Below are 18,196 nucleotides of genomic sequence, written 5' to 3'. Positions count from 1 at the left end.
AGTGCTGAAGAGTGCTTCATCACATACCTGCTGGCATTAAGAATTCCTATCATTGTTCATCTTTTTAACTTTGATCATGGAAATGACATTCCATTGTTTAGATGAGTATTTCTTTGTTATCAGTGAGGCTAAACAGTTTTTCTACAGGCATTTTATCCTTTTGACTTTCATGTGAGTTAATTGCTCACATTTTTTGTCTATTTGTTTCATGAGGGTGTGAACTCACAGATTTAAAAATTTCTATGAACTTTTTAGGTATCAAAGCTTTAAATCTTTTATCCTAGTGGGTGAGATTTTTTTTTACTTAGTTGTCTTTTAACTTGAGTGAGGTTTTATCTATTTATTTATTTGTCAGAAGTTTGAATTGAGGCTGCTCTTTTTTCTTTGTGATCTTGTCATTTGTTCAGCTGAACGTCTATTAGGCATGTACCACTTCCAGACTTTGGGCACTGCACTGGAAATGGACAATGCTGCATGAATGGTCTAGTCCCTGTCCCTGGAGAGACAGTTTTCCTCCCATAAATATCATTTTCTAATGCTCTGAATCTGACTTTAATTCTGCTGTATTTCACACTCAGTGTCAGCTACTTAGGGAGTACTCAGGATACTTTTATTGGTAGTCAGGTAATTTACTCTTAAGAAGGTATGTTTAAAGGCTAGTGACAGAAGAGGTAGGAAGGAATACAAGTCAAACTTAAGAAAACAACTAAATTTAGTTCACATTTTGGGGGATAGATGATGATGAAAATGATCCATCTTTTTTTTTTTTCTTTCTCAAAATGTTAGGGATTGAACCCAAAGTGTGCTAGTCAACAGTTATGTCCTCAGCCCATTTTTTTTGTTTGTTTGATTTTAAGACAGGCTCTTGTTGCTACCTTTACCCAGTCTGGCCTTGAACTCACAATCCCCCTGCCTCTACCTATTGAGTAGTTGGGATTGTATGCTGCCATGTCTAGCTGGGTTTTTTTCTTAAATAAAAGCATTTTAAGACAGCACAAAACAAATTCTTTTAGTTTCTCTATCAGAAGAGGCAATTTTAGGACATTTTAAAATTTGTCCTCATAGTTTTACTGCTTACCATAATGTCTGCCTGAATACTCAAGTTTAAAAAATATTTGTTGATTAAATCTCTAAGACAAGTGGTTATATTTGGCAGTCTTCCTTGGAGTTTGAACATATAAAATATGTTTTTCACATAATTGTAATCTCAGTAATCATACATCTAAAATACCAATTATTTTAATTAAAACTTTACTAATGTTCTTATCATGTTTATATGTAATCAACTTTGCATGAAGTAACCATAGAAATGAATCTGGGGATAGCAATTTTTTAGATTATAATTGAACTAAATTAACAATTCCCTTTAAAACAAAAAGTACATATTAAACTTGTAGTTGTTTTGATAAGCCCATAAGTTATGGATTGAAAATGTTTTTACAACACAGCCTGTTAACATGAATATTCCAGCCTCCATCCATAAGTGAGTTCCCTGAGTGACTTTAAAAATGCAGTTCATTTGTCACTTTTCAGCCACAGGGTTGCCCTGTAAGAGTAAAACAATATTGTTGTGGAAAAGAGCCTTTGAGATGAAAGCTTTTTCCCTAACAGCATTCTTCCAAGTTCAAGAGGAGAATCAAACAGTAGGTAAAGAAAAAGACATGAGAGCTATTTAACCAGAGACAAAACACAAATACCCACATTCCATTTTTCATCAGTGTATCTTGTTCTTACTTCTAAAGCATGAAGAATTGTGTCTTTATAAAGTTTGATAATGTCTTGGATATTTTCCAAACAATCCTCAGGCCTTTGAACTAGATGTTGAAAGATTTCAGCTACCATCTGCATTTCCGCCATGAATGCCTAAAGGGAAGCAGAAATTTTTAGCTATTAGCTATCACTGGGCCAGTGGTTATCTAATTTATAAGCCACATCTATCCCTCCTTCTGCTTACGTATCATTTTGTGGTAAGAAGCAAGGGGAAGGGGAAGATTAGAGATTGAAGTTTGTTGTTTTTTTTTTAAAGAGATTAAACTAAGAGTCTTTCTGAGATGAAACAAAGCTTTAATTGAAGTGGATACTTTTTTTTTTTTTTTTTTTGCTGTTCAGTAAGCAGAGAAGAGCAGGGGAAGAATGTTAGCTTTTTGAAGACAAAATAGAGATATTAGAGTTTCTATGAATATCTGAACTTACAGTTCATTTATTCATTCCTTCATTCATGCAGTAAATGCTGAGTGCCTACTGTATTCTAAGCACTGGTCTAGGAGATTGAGATACAATATTGAACAAAATCATTTAACACAATGGATCACAAAGTTCTCGTTGCAGTTAGGAAAGACATATACAATATATCAGGTGGGAATAAATACTAGGAAGAAAAATAAAGCAGAGAGTAATGAGAGAAGGTGTTATTTTATATCAGGTGTCGTGAAAGCGTTCTCTGAAGGGTGACATTTGAGTTGAAACCAGAAGGAAGGAGAGAACTATGCAGGTTTCTAGAGGAAGAACAGTTCAAGGCCGGGGGAACAGCACATGTAAAAGTTATTAGTTCAAGGCCTGGCACATGGTTAAGTGTTTCACACCATATTTAGTATCATAACTAGTCATTCTTTCCAGTTTTTATCAATGCATGAACACACATATTTTACACAATTTGAATTACATCTCATCTGTATAGGCCATTCATAATTGTTTTAAATATCATTTTAATGGTCAAATAACAATTTCCTTGCAAATATGATTATTTAATCATTACTCTATAGGTGGGCAGTAATTTTTTTACACTGATAATATTGCAGTGAACAACTTTGTAGATAAAAACTTTATATTGCTAATATTTCCCCTCAAGTGGTTCCTAAAACAAGAATTTCTGGACCAAAGGTCATGCATTTCAAAGTGGCTCAGGACACACTGTCTTTTCCAACAGATGCTCCCATTCTTCTGTCTCTAGTAGAGGGCATTGCTAGGATGCTCACTGAGTTCACTCATTTAATCATCACACAACTTTGCATTCAGCTACCTGCCAAGTACTGTTACAGGCACTGGAGCAACATGGTTGTACCTCATGAAACTTACATTCACTCAAAGGGGGTAGACAGACCATAAGCAAGTAAAAATGTAATATAATTTCAGACAGCGACAAGTGCTATGAGGAAAGTAAAGAAGGTAAAGGCTTAGACCTGTGCTGTCCAGCCTGGTAGCCACACCTCTCTATTAGCACTGGAAATTTAGTGAGTGCAAATTGGAATGAGCTATATATGTAAAATATACATCTGAGTTTGAAAACCTAGTATGAAAGCAAAATGCATCATTCTTAGAATTTTTATGTTATTACGTGTTTGAATAAAAAATTGGCTATCTTGGAATAAATAAAATATTAAATTACTTTCACTTATTTATTTTTACTTTTTAGAAATGTTTGGATTTTAATCTAAATCTGTCTTTCTATCTATGTCTGTCTGTCTGCCTACCTATCTATTTATATGGCTTCTGTAAAGAATGGAATGGGATGAGGAAGAGAGTGGAAGCCAAGAGAGCATTTACAAAGCTCTTGTGGCAGCCCATGGAGATGTTTTGGATTCTCAGGAACCTGAGGATGAACACGCTTTCATGCAGTTAGTGGCCATTGGTTTGAGTGTGCGGCAGGTTTACCCATCTAACTTCTGAATATGGCTGTGCTACTAGGCAAAAGGTCCCCAGAGGCTGAATCTAGTACAAGGACATAAGTTGATTACCTCCTACAGCATTGGCCTACACTATATTTTAAACATTTTAGAATCATTGCTAGCTACTGTTATTTTAAAATCCTGATTTGGGGCTTCTCTGGAAAAGTAGACTTCTTGATAAACGTGGACTAGCATAGCTGGCCCTGGAGGAGCTGAGAAGCAGCTGTGCTCTGAAGAAGGGTATGTGCTCTCTAGCCATCCAATGAAACTTTGTGTGATAGTGGAAATGCTCTATGTCTGTACTGTTCAGTTAGGAAGACACAGCCATGTGTGACCACTGAGTACTTGAGGTGTGGCTAGTGCTACTGAGAGATAAAATTTTGAATTTTACACAATTTTAATTTAAATAGTCATGTGGGGCTAGTGTCCACTATATTGGATAGCACAGCCCTAGCCTCCCTAGTCCTCACTCTTCCTCATTATATCTTGGCTGACATCAGCAATTGACACAACCCATCTGGCCCCTGGAGCTAAGTGGATCGTGACCCCCTTAAATCAAAGCCATCATAACACGTATATGGTGAGATACAGGGGTCACAACTCATTTAGTTCCAGGGCCTTGACCTTGAGATTAATATCTAACAGTTTTAAGCATGAGATATTTTGCCTGTCTCCTCTAGACTCAATAAAAACATTTAAAAGATATTGTCACTTAATTTAATTATAGCAAAATTTAAAAGTGTAGTATATGGTAATGACCTGTTGGGATATTACCTCTTCTTCTTCTTGCTCTTCTTCCTCTTCTTCCTCTTCAGCTTTTCCTTCTTTTGGGGCATCTTTCTTCTTTTTCCTCCGACTCTCAATGATTTCAGGATCCCACTGATCTCTAGCATATATGTACCCCGTACTATTGTGCTGTCTTTGCCCAGAAATTCTTTGGCACAAATCATAGTCAGGGCACTAAGGAATAACATTATTAAATCACTTAAAACCTTTTGAATATGCTTTTATTTCCCATTCATATATTATGCAATAGATAAACAAACCCTTTGGGGAACAAGGCAAAGGAACAAAGCTTGTCATTCCTTTTCACATAAACAAGTAGACATTCCCTCACTGAATTTCTAGCACAACCCCTTGGGATAGCTACTATCATCTTTGTAAAGAGGAAACTGAGGTTTCTAAATGTGATCTATCAAATTCTTATAGACCATAAAGGAAAGAATAGAAACAAGACCTAGCCTTGACTCAATCAATGTACTACAGTGCTATTTAACATTTATACACTGGAATTGTTAGTCTATTTTTTCCACTTTATTTAATTGGTAAACTTTTTAGGAGTCACTAGGTACTGTAAAGTATGCTAGTTGATGTTTATGTAAATAAGTCATAGTTTCTACCTTCAAGTAAGAGAGACCAGGAGGAAAATGGACCATCATAATATAGTGAGGTGAGTAATATGAGAGAAGAGAGTAACATGAATGCCCATCAGAGAAGCATTTAGCTCTTTTGTGGTAAGTAAGAGGGCAAGATAGAGAGAAAGAGACAGAGAGAGAGAGAGAGAGAGAGAGAGAGAGAGAGAGAGAGAGAGAGAGAGAGAGAGAGAGAAGAGAGAGATGGGAAGAGTGTTTTTAGGGAAAGTTCTGTTGAGAAGATGCCTGACCTGACTCTCAAAGCATGGCTATGATTAAGACTGGTAAAGGGGTAAGGAAGTGTTTCATGTGGATGGAATTGCAGGTGCAAAAAATCACAGAAGTATGAGAAAGTATAACAGTCTTTATGACTGATGTACAAATTAATACTTCCATAACTACTGTAAAATTTTGAAAATATTCCTTGAGTATAAGTACTATCAAAAAGAATGGTTTGCTATATTAGAAAAATCACTAATATCCTTACCTTAATATTGATTATTATATCAGGTTTTAATTTTAAATTTTTAATCAGTTCTACTTGCTGCAAAGCACTCATGGTATCCTGTGTGATTGATGGTATTTCAGTGATAATATAACCTGTAGAGTAAAACAGTTTCAATAATTTGTAATATTATCAAATATGAGAGCATAGATTTATTATTATTATTACTTTATGAAATATCATCTAGTTATCGATGAATATTGAGGATTATTAAATTGTGTTCCAAAATTTTATTTTATTCATTTATTCATATGTGCACACGATATTTGGGCTATTTCTCCCCTCAACCCTCCTACTCTCTCCCCCCACCCCCTCTTGCTTCCAAGCAGAATCTGTTCTGCCCTTATCCCTAATTTTGTTGAAGAGAAGACATAAGCATAATAAGGAAGACAAAGAGTTTGTGTTAGTTGAGTTAAGGGTAGCTATACAGAGAGATTCCTAGCATTGCTTCCATATACAAATGTGTTACAACCCAAGTTGATTCATCTCTAACTGATCTTTACACTGGTTCCTGATCCCCTTCTCGCGTTGACATCTGTCGCTATAAAGTTTCTGTATTAGTTCCTCTGTAGTGAGAACATCAAATATTATCATGTTTTGTGTTTCTTACCTATCCCCATACCTCCCACGTATGCTCTCCCCTTATTATATGCCCCAAGTCCAATCACATTGCTGCATTTGCCCTAGATCTAAAGTCCGTATATGAGGGAGAACATACAATTTTTGGTCTTCTGAGCCTGGCTAACCTCGCTCAAAATGATGTTCTCCAGTTCCATCCATTTACCTGCAAATGATAAGAATTCTACTGCATATAAATACCACATTTTCTTAATCCATTCGTCAGTAGGGGGCATCTTGGCTCTTTCCATAACTTGGCTATTGTGAATAGCTCTGCAATAAACATGGATGTGCAGGTGCTTCTGAAGTAACCTGTATCACAGTCTTTTGGGTATATCCCCAAGAGTGGTATTGCTGGATCAAATGGTAGATCGATGTCCAGCTTTTTAAGTAGCCTCCAAATTTTTTTTCAGAATGGTTGTACTAGTCTACATTCCCACCAACAGTGTAAGAGGGTTCCTTTTTCCCTGCATCCTCGCCAACACCTGTTGTTGGTGGTGTTGCTGATGATGGCTATTCTAACAGGGGTGAGAATCTTAGTGTGGTTTTAATTTGCATTTCCTTTATTGCTAGAGATGGTGAGCATTTTTTCATGTGTTTTTTGGCCATTTGAATTTCTTCTTTTGAGAATGTTCTGTTCAGTTCAGTTGCCCACTTCCTTATTGATTCATTAGTTTTGGGAGAATTTAGTTTTTTAAGTTCCCTGTATATTCTGGTTATCAGTCCTTTGTCTGATGTATAGCTGGCAAATATTTTCTCCCACTCTGTGGGTGGTCTCTTCAGTTTAGAGAACATTTCCTTTGTTGTGCAGAAGCTTTCCAGTTTTATTAAGTCCCATTTGTCTATACTTTCTCTTAGTTGCTGAGTTGTTGGGGTTCTATTGAGGAAGTCCTTGCCTATACCTATTACTTCCAGAGTATTTCCTACTCTTTCCTGTACCAACTTTAGAGTTTGGGGTCTGATATTAAGGTCCTTGATCCATTTTGAGTTGATACTAGTGAAGGGTGATAAACATGGATCTAGTTTCAGTTTTTTGCAGATGGTTAACCACTTTTCCCAACAACATTTGTTGAAGAGGCTGTCTTTTCTCCATCTTATATTTTTAGTGACTTTGTCAAAAATGAGGTGGGCATAGTTGTGTGGATTCATATCTGGGTCCTCCATTCTGTTCCACTGGTCTTCATGTTGGCTTTTGTGCCAGTACCATGCTGTTTTTATTGTTATTGCTTTGTAATATAGTTTGAAGTTGGGTATTGTGATACCGCCAGCACTGCTGGAGTATTGCCTTGGCTATTTGTGGTCTCTTGTGTTTCCAAGTGAATTTTAGGGTAGCTTTTTCAATTTCTGTGATGAAGGATGTGAAAGGATCATTCATATCCTTTGTTAAGTTTGCTCCTAGATATTTGATTTTTTTTTAGGCTATTGTAAATGGAATTGTTTCCATATATTCCTTCTCAGTTTGTTTGCTGTTGGTGTATAGAAAAGTTAATGATTTTTGTAAGTTGATTTTGTATCCTGCCACTTTGTTGTAGCTGTTTATGGTGTCTAAGAGTTTTTGGGTAGAGTTTTTTGGGTCTTTAAGATATAGGATCATGTCATCTGCAAATAGGGATATTTTAACAGTTTCTTTACCTATTTGTATTCCTTTTGTTCCTTTTTCTTGCTTAATTGTTCTGGCCAGGAATTCCAGTACTATGTTGATAGGAGTGGAGATAGTGGGCATCCTTGTCTCATTCCTGATTTTAGGGGAAATGGTTTCAGTTTTTCACCATTAAGTATGATGTTGGCTGTAGGTCTGTCATATATAGCTTTTATAACGTTGAGGTACTTTCCTTCTATTCCTAGTTTTCTTAGAGCTTTTATCATGAAGTGGTGTTGGATCTTGTCGAAGGCTTTTTCTGCGTCTATTGAGATGATCAAGTGGTTTTTGTCTTTGCTTCTATTAATGTGCTGTATTACATTTATAGAAATGCTTATGTTGAACCACCCCTGCATTCCTGGGATAAAGCTGACTTGGCCATGGTGAATGATCTTTCTGATGTGTTGTTGAATTTGGTTTGCCATTATTTTATTGAGTATTTTTGCATCGATGTTCATTAAGGAGATTGGCCTATAGTTCTCCTTTTTGGAGGTGTCTTTGTCTAGTTTTGGGATGAGTGTAATACTGGCTTCATAAAATGAGTTAGGAAGTTTTCCTTCCTTTTCTATTTCCTGGAACAGTTTAAAGAGGGTTGATATTAGTTCTTCTTTAAAGGTCTGATAGAATTTAGTAAAAAATCCATCAGGTCCTGGACTTTTCTTTTTTGAGAGACTCTTTATTGCTACTTCAATTTCATTTTGTGTTATAGATCTATTCAGGTGATTAATGTCCTCTTGGTTCAATTTTGGATGGTCATAGGTATCGAGAAATCTGTCCATTTCTTCAAGATTTTCAAATTTATTAGAATATAGGTTCTCAAAGGTTTTTTTCTCTCCTCATTTTAGTCAGGTTTGCCAGGGGTCTATCAGTCTTGTTTATTTTTCAAAGAACCAACTTTTTGTTTCATTGATTCTTTGTATTTTTTTTGTTTGTTTCTATTTCATTGATTTCAGCTCTTATTTTTATTATTTCTCTCCTTCTGTTTGTTTTGGGATTTGCTTGTTCTTGTTTTTCTACGAGTTTGAGATGTAGCATTAGGTCATTGATTAGAGATTTTTCTGTCCTTTTAATATATGCACTCATGGCTATAAACTTTCCTCTCAGGACTGCCTTTGCTGTGTCATTGGTTCTGGTAGGTCATGTTTTAATTTTCATTAACTTTCAGGAATCTTTTAATTTCCTCTTTTATTTCATCAATGACCCATTGATCACTGAGCAATGTGTTGTTCAGCTTCCAACTGTTTACATGTTTTTTACTATTGTTTTTGTTGTTGAGTTCTAGTTTTAATGCATTGTGATCAGATAGAATGCATGGGATTATTTCTATTTTCTTATATTTGCTGAGGCTTGCTTTGTGCCCTAAGGTATGACCAGTTTTGGAGAATGTTCCATGTGCTGCTGAGAAGAATGCATATTGTGCAGAATTTGGATGAAATATTCTTTAGACATTGGTTGAGTCCATTTGATCTATGGTGTGATTCAGTTCTAGGATTTCTTTATTGATTTTTCTGTTTGGATGACCGATCTATTGGTGATAGATAAAATTTTGTTTCCAAATTTTAAATTAACAGTTAAGGTTACTGCCTCATGAGGCATAACTATAAGTAATATTTTTGTTTTTTCATTTTCATTAGCATATATTCATTGTACAGGGGGCATTCATTGTGCCAATTCCAAACAGCCTTACATTGTACGTTGGTTAGATTGTCCCCACTATCTCCCCCCGGACCCTCTCCCTGTCCCACTTAAAACAGTTGCGAGAGGTTTCATCATTCTGTTTCCTATGTGTATATGAAGCCCATCAACCATATTCCCTCACCTTCATCTCCTCCATTCATCTTTCTTCCTCCTCTCACTAATACCCCCCACCTGTAACTATTTTATAGTTCTGTGTTTCATTTTTAATTCCAGAGTCAATGTTCAAGGGAGTTTCTCAATGTATCCCAGGTATGAATATATTTAACTTTGTTCAGTTCAACCCCATCTGTTACTCTCCCTTACCCCTTCCCTCCCCCCACCCCCCATTATTCAACTGTTAATATTTTTCTAATAATAAAAAAATTCATTGGGCTGAGAGAGACATCTTTACCATTTCCAAGTCAATTTATTTTAAACAGAGGAGGCATCCAGGGAAGAAAATTCCATGCCAGCAATTCTTTTAGCTCATGTTAGAAAAGTTCATATGATGAATGATACAGTCATATTATAAAAGTTGCATGATATGTTATTTTCTTCTTAGGTTTGTGTATTTCATAGCAAATATATGCAGGTAATGTTTATGTAAGTTGTAGAGAGTAATGAAACATCCATGTACCCACCATGCAGGAGAAGAAACAAAACAAAACAGAAAATGATTTTGGCTTATCACATTTAATGTCTTGTATTCCCACCCAGAAACTTAAAACTTCTCATTGAAATTCACTCTGTTTACCACCATCACACTAATTTCTTAATATATTCCTTTAATTATGTTGCTTTCTTGTTCAATAAATCATTCTTTTACTAGTACAAAGTTTCAGTTTCTTTAATGGGATTTAAAGGTCTTCAACCTATTTTTCTACTATTTTTATATAATTTTTTTTTCTTGGAGGAACAACTAATAAATTATGTCTCAGTCTTGGGTATTTGGGAAAATTTCATAAAAAAGTAAATGAAGTGATCCTGTCACCTCAAGGATGGTAACAGAGTATTGTCAATTATAAAATTCAAGTGAAAATTTAAATTTTGGAAAACTTGTATCCACTGCCATACACTCAATAGCTTCTTGATTCTTAAGGCTTTTCCTAATAAGACTGATGATGATATTAACAAATGTGATTTTATGATATTGTATAATGCCTTGTGTTGACATTTGAAAGATCTATATTACTCAGTGAACAAGTATTTTTCTAAATGGACAATGCATGGTGCCACAAAATCAAGCACAGGAAAGAGACTCACTGCAAGTGTGAGATAGACCAATGAATTTTATTGTAACAGAGTTTGAAAAGTTCAGTTATATTGTTTGATATTCCACAATGCAACTAACCTTAAAATTAAGTGAGTTTTGATATAGGATTAAGAATATCCACAGTTATTCCAAAGTTAATTAAAATACTTCTTCCTTGCCTAGCTATGTATCTATGTGATGATGAGCTTTCTTCGTTTACTTCAATGAAAACAATGTGGTCATAGGAGGAGGTATAATTATATTAATTATGGCATTTAAATTTGTTCTACCCCTGCAGATATAGAGTTTGATCTATCACTCCTATAAACCCAATCTTGGGAACATCTCAGATAAACATTTCTTAGTAAACAACCAGCTATGATGAGCCCACTGTCAACTTCTCCGATCACAGAGATGTGTGATGATGGAAACACAGATGAGGAATTCTCCCACAACTATTGCACAACTCCTTGAGGCCACTACCAAAACCTTGTCCTTCCATTCTGAAGATGGAGAAATGGTGGGCCCCACACCACTCCTTGCTTAGAGGCTCTTCACAGGCAGAGTAGATTCTTTGTAGGTGACTGCCCAGCCTGTATTACTCCAACCAATAGAAAACTGAAAGACTGTCCAGATAACTGCCCAGGGTAAATTAACTAGTCTGAATCCATACTTTTACTTTTTCCCCATTTCTTGGCACAGTGAGAAAGAAGAGGCATTCACTATTTCTCTAAATCTGGAAGCGGCAGGCTACTATTTTTAGATAGAAGAGATGAGAAAGTCAGAGACATCAGGTAATTTTGTGTCCAACCAGCCCTGCACCCATCAGACCTAAGGCCAGTCACACATGGATAGATACACTGATGTTCAGTGATTTGGAAGACCATCCACCATGTGATACACATGGGGCAGGGAGTGCCCAGCCTGAGACTTTCCATCATTCACTGGGAAAAATTAATTTTTCCAGAATCCCAAAGCAGAAACAGAGAGGAACTAGTCAGGATGCCCAGGCATTGACTCTGCCTTTTACTCTTGGATAAGGATGTAGTTAAACTTATTTTGGTTAAAGTCCAACATAACAACACCTGAACAAGGTGACAGAACAGCTGAAAAGCATGAAGAAACAGAAAGGTGACAGAGTAAAGTAGAAAACAGTCCACATCTCCAACTCTGTCTTCCTGGACAGGGAGGAAGGAAGCCGAAGACAAGGTAAGAACATGGCACTGGTGACAGACTAGCAATTCTAGCTACAGGATAGATCCACACTTCTCCCAAGCCTGAAATCCAGTGTAGGGATTTGATGTGACAGTGATTGTACCTCTATCTGAGTGGTGCTGGAGATGAGGACTAGTGCTCTGACCACATGGGCAAAGGTTTGGTTACCAAGTTATAAACCCAGAGGTGAGAAACTGCTCCTCAAATCTATTACCATACAGTTACGCCTGAATATAGAGAATACTTCAATCAAAAGACTATAGGAGATCAAAATTTCCAACCAACTCGACCTCAATTCCCAACACAGAAACACAATACATATAAAAAACAAGGCAACATGATTCCTGCAAAAGTCAACAACTCCACAATAATGAACACTAATGATAATGAAGTGGAAGAAATCTGAAACAAAGAATTCAAAGGAGTGTTTATAACAATGATCAATGAAATGAAAGAGGACATGGATAAATGCTTGAATGAATTCCAAGAGAAGACAAATAAGCAACTGAACAAATAAGGAAGGCAATTCAGGATAAGGAAGAGGAAGAAATTAGTAAAGATACAGAAATTTTGAAAAACATAAAACTGAAATTCTGGAAGTTAGAAGATCAATAAATCAAATTAAAAAATTCAGCTGAAAGCCTCACAAATAGACTGAATCAAGTTGAAGACTGAATATCAGGTCTTAGAAGCAAGGGAAATGAATTAGAACATTCAGATAAAGATAAAGAAAATTATGAAAGTACAAGTAGAACATTCAAGATCCCTGGGACACCATTAAAAGACAAAACCTACAAATCAGCATAAAAAAGAAGAGGAGCAAGCTAAAATTATAGAAAACATTCAATAAAATACTAGTAAAAGGAGGCGGGGCAAGATGGCCTAAGTGTCTACTATTTTGATTCCATGAATGACAAGAATGAAGTAACACAGGAAAGAATATATCCTGAAGAGAGAAAGAAAAGAAGAGCTTCGAGAATCACAAAGGAGGTGGTAGGATATCAAAAAAGCATGGAGAGACCAAGGCAACAGAGAAAAACAGTAGACAATGCCAAGCCTGTCCCTGGATTCCCATGAGAGGGAAGGAAAGATGAAGACCCCAACACATGGTAAGACAGAAGGCCCTGCAGCAGGCTGAGAATTCTAGCTGCAAGATGAGCCCACAGTTCCCAAAAGCCTTAGATCCAGTGCAAAGATTTGTGAGAAAGTGACTATTCTGGTGTGGAAGGTTAGCCTTGTCACTCCACTTATCTCACAGGGCAAGTAAAGTGCAATCTTGAGAGAGGGCCTATTGTTTGAGACTGAGATGCTCTGGGGGGTCTGAATACAAGAAACACACAGGGAATCTTAGGAGTCTGGGTGGGAGTCAGCCATGAGAAGTAGTTGAGGAGAGGGAGAGGGTCTGGCATGGTTCCACACAGAAATTCAAGCTTGGGGAATTTTGGCAGCAGCAAAAGGCACCACCCTCCCTGGCCAGGAGTGAGTCCCGTTGCCTGAGGCATGGGTGGAAACAAAGCACTAAACCTGTGACTGACTTGGTATTCAGCCTCCAGGACCTGCCTCCTGGCTACAGGTGTTGACTGTTAGGTGGGTCAGAGCCCTGAACCCATCTCCTCCTAATCACATGATACCCACAGCTTCCTTCTCCCCTACAGGGAGGTGAATTATTAGGCAGTGCCTAAAAGCACCGAGATCTTCTCCTGGAAACTGCATCCCAGTGTGTTTGCTGACAGCCAGAACTGAGAGCCCAGGGTCCAGACCCTCTGAATTATGAAACTTCCACACCTCCTCTTCCCCACAGGGAGGTGATAGCATCCATAAGCATTGAGACTAGCAGGCAGAGCAACTCGGTCTCTCAGTTCTTCCCCAGCCAGTGCAAATCTCAGTGCTCTGTTTTCTTTCTTCACTCTCTTATGCATTCAAGGTAACCCCAAGGCTTAGATGTTGTTGATCCTGTACACACAAATTGAGGGGCATGTAGAGGAAGTGGGAACCTGTCTAGCCTACAGCCTGTAAAGCTCCCTGTAAACTACAAAACCATGAAGAGAGAAATTTAAGAAGGCACCAGAAGATTAAAAAACAGAACAAGGGGAATTCCAAGATGGCGGCTAGTGTGCCTCCTATAGTGAAATCTTGGAGAGACACTGAGGAGACAAGCCTTGCAGGCAAAAACACCAAGAAGAGGCAAAACTTTGATCCCTCCACACCTCCAGCCGGTGCAGAGAATCTCCACTTCACGTTAAATGGAGAAACCAGGAGGGCCCCAGGGCTGCCAGTCAACTGGGAAGACATGGACAAGGTGAGCTAAGTGGTATGTGGTACTCCCACAGACAACCCTGGGCCAGATCAGCATAGCCCCCTGGACAGACCAACCTCCACCCGGGGAAAAAAAGAGAAACTGAGTAATAAGCAATAAGAACAATAAAGACACGTTGCAAAGAGGGTGGGGTGCACTGAGTGCCAAAGAGGGGGAGAAGGGAATCCTTCCTGGAACTGTAAATAAACAAGCCAGGCCTGGCTGGAGAGGCTCCAGCGGGAGCAGGGGAGCACACCCAGCAACCAGGAGCGGGAAAGCTTGTGAGAGTGGCGGAGGGAGGAAAACTCCACAGGAGAGGGGGGAAGATCCACTTCCCACCTGAGCTGTAAACAAACACACCAGCCAGCAGGAGCAGCAGCACATGCCCAGCACTCAGGAGTGGGAAAGCTTGTAAAAGTGGCGGTGGGAGGAAAACTCCACAGGAGGGGGGGAAGACCCATTTCCCACGTGAGCTGTAAACAAACACGCAGGCCAGAGAAAGCGGGTGCAGTGTCACCTCCCCCAGTGTGCTTGGAAAGGGGAAAGCTTGTAGCAGAGGCTCAGGCACAGGAGAACTCTGAGTAAACAGAGCCTGTGGGGCCAGGTGAGTGCTAAGCTCACTCCTGAGATCTGAATAAATAATGCTTCCAGCAACAGCAGGCTGACAGCAGTGGGCAGGCAAGCCACAGCTGCAGATAGCCATTCACAGACCTGTCTCCAGACTCTTTTTTTTCTCTCTCCCTACATTTGATGAAAAAACAACCGAACTACACCTGCATGCTGAAAAACTTACTGAAACTGTATTGCATTTGAACTTGGGACACTTTTTGGGTTTTTTTTGTTTTGTTTTTGTATTTTTTTTTTTTTGTGCAGTTTTGTTCTACTTAATGTGTCCCCTATGATGAGACAACTACAGAACAACATCTGAGGCACTATCTCCAGGATTGGAGGCTGAGACGGACACCCAAATTATTAAGACTGAAACTTCATTGCATTTGAACTTGGAGGTTTTTTTTTTCCTATTTATCATTTTGTTTTATTTTATTTCATATATTTTTTTTCTTTCATTTATTTATTTTTTATTTTTATTCTTATCTTTATTCTTTTTAGTTTTTATTTTCAATCCTCTCTCTGTCTCTCTAATGCCTTTTCAGCTTATGGTCAATTAGTACACTGTCTCTCCCTGTTTAAATCTTTAAAACTTCTTTTGTTTGTTTCTTTGTTTTGTTTTTTTTCTTTCTACTTGATTATTTGTTTTTCCCTCTTCCTTTAACTTCTTCGCTTTCCATCCCCTCTCACCATTCCATTCTAAATATCACTAGTGCTATTATTATAAGACAGAAAATACTTAATTGCACACAGTACAGGGACAATAACAACACCAAGGGCAATTATGGAAAGACAGAAAAAACAGGGAAACCAGTTTTACCACAGCAAAAAATTAGGACAGGAACCAGAGAGAAATGAAGAAAACAGATACTCAGATCCAGACTCCAACAAAAGGAAGATAAACTATGCCAAAAAACCCAATGAATCCTTCAAGAATAATTTAAAAGAAGACATATTACAGGTACTCAATGAGAATTTTATAGAGATGATACTGGATATGGTCAACCAAAATGTACAGGAGACACTCAAGAAATTCCAAGACAACAAAAATAGAGAATTTTAAAAAGCAAAAGAAGAAATAAAGTAAACCATAGAAGCACAGTATAAACACCAAAGTGAAATAGAGAACACGATGAATAAACAGATAAATGAACTCAGGACAAAAATAGACAACATTAAAGAGGAAACCGCCCAGAATACGGAAAACCTCAGAAAAAAGAATGAAACAGAATTGCAAAATAAAATGGAGGGCCAATTTAGCAGAATAGAACAAACAGAAGACAGAATCTCAGAACATGAAGATGAAATGGTAATTAAAGGAAAAACCAAAGAACTATTAATTAAACAACTCAAGATCTGTGAAAAGAAAATGCAAGAACTCACCGACTCCATCAAAAGACCAAACTTGAGAATCATGGGCATTGAAGAAGGAGAAGAGGTGCAAGCGAAGGGAATGCGTAATATATTCAACAAAATAATAAAAGAAAATTTCCCAAATCTAGAGAAAGATATTCCCATACAGATGCAAGAGACCTCCAGAACACCAAACAGACCAGTTCAAAATAGAACTACCCCACAACATATCATCATTAAAACAACAAGTTCAGAAACTAAGGAAAGAATATTGAAGGCTGTAAGACAGAAAAAACAAGTAACATACAAAGGTAAACCCATCAAAATCACAGCAGACTTCTCAACAGAAACATTAAAAGCAAGAAGAGTGTGGGGTGAGATATTCTGGCCACTGAATGAAAATAACTTCAACCCCAGGTACTCTACCCAGCAAAACTATCAATCAAAATAGATGGAGCAATGAAAGTCTTCCATGACAAACAGAAACTAAAGCAATATGTGACCACAAAGCCACCACTACAAAAGATTCTTCAAGGGATTCTGCACACAGAAAGTGAAACCCAACATAACCAAAAAGGACAGGCAGCACCAAACCACAGGAAAAGAAAAAGCAAGAAAGAAGAGAGTAACCTCAACTTTGAGAGGAATCACCACATACCTATCAGTATTTATACTTAATGTTAATGGACTTAATTCACCCATTAAAAGACACCGTTGACGAAATGGATTAAAAAGGAAGATCCAACAATTTGTTGCTTACAGGAGACCCATCTCACCAACAGAAATAAGCATAGGCTTAGGATGAAAGGCTGGAAGAAGATTTACCAAGCCAATGGCCCCTGAAAACAGGCAGGAGTAGCAATACTTATCTCTGACAAAGTAGACTTCAAACCTACATTGATCAAACAAGATAAAGAAGGACATTCCATACTAATAAAAGGGGAAATAGACCAAAAGGAAATGACAATTATCAACCTATATAACCCAATGTCAATGCACCCAATTTCATCAAACATACCCTGAAAGACCTAAAGCATATACTAACTCCAACACGGTGGTTGTGGGAGAGTTTAACACCCTATTATCATCAATAGGTAGGTCATCCAAACAAAAAATCAATAAAGAAATCCAAGATCTAAAATATACAATAGATCAAATGGAACTACTTGATGTCTACAGAACATTTCATTCAACTTCTACACAATATACATTCTTCTCAGCAGCCCATGGAACCTTCTCCAAAATAGATCATATCCTAGGACACAAAGCAAGACTTAGAAAATTTAAGAAAATAGAAATTATACCATGCATACTATCTAATCACAATGCAGTAAAACTAGAACTCAACAACAAAAGTAAAGACAAAAAACATGCAAACAGCTGGAAACTAAATAACTCATTACTTAATGAACAATGGGTCATTGATGAAACAAAAGAGGAAATTAAAAAGTTCCTGGAAGTCAATAAAAATGAAAACACAACCTACTGGAACCTATGGGACACAGCAAAGGCAGTCCTGAGAGGAAAGTTTACAGCCATGAGTGCATATATTAAAAAGACTAAAAAATCCCAAATCAATGACCTAATGCTACATCTCAAATTCCTAGAAAAACAAGAACAAGCAAATCCCAAAACAAATAGAAGGAGAGAAATAATAAAAATAAGAGCTGAAATCAACAAAATAGGAACCAAAAAAACATACAAAGAATTAATGAAACAAAAAGTTGATTCTTTGAAAAAATAAACAAGATCGACAAACCCCTGGCAAACCTGACTAAAATGAGGAAAGAAAAAACCCAAATTAGTAGAATCAGGAATGCAAAATGGGAGATAACAACAAACACCATGGAAGTCCAGGAAATCATCAGAGACTACTTCGAGAACCTATATTCAAATAAATTTGAAAATCTTAAAGAAATGGACAGATTTCTAGATACATATGATCATCCAAAACT

General features: G+C 37.3%; 1 protein-coding gene across 1 annotated transcript in view; it reads right to left on the bottom strand.

Moving 5' to 3' along the window:
* Window positions 1-18,196, bottom strand: part of Ak9 (adenylate kinase 9) — a 143,659-nt gene that overhangs the window by 116,627 nt on the left and 8,836 nt on the right. Inside the window, exons 5-7 of the mRNA XM_020176900.2 lie at window positions 5,565-5,677; window positions 4,440-4,625; window positions 1,735-1,863 (exon numbers count right to left, since the gene is read on the bottom strand). Coding sequence (XP_020032489.2) covers window positions 1,735-1,863; window positions 4,440-4,625; window positions 5,565-5,677 — 428 coding nt within the window. The remainder of the gene's footprint in view (window positions 1-1,734; window positions 1,864-4,439; window positions 4,626-5,564; window positions 5,678-18,196) is intronic.

Source organism: Castor canadensis, chromosome 1, assembly GCF_047511655.1.
Source record: "Castor canadensis chromosome 1, mCasCan1.hap1v2, whole genome shotgun sequence".
Taxonomy (NCBI): domain Eukaryota; kingdom Metazoa; phylum Chordata; class Mammalia; order Rodentia; family Castoridae; genus Castor; species Castor canadensis.
Note: the sequence above shows the minus strand (reverse complement) of the source record. Positions and strands in the feature narration are given on the sequence as shown.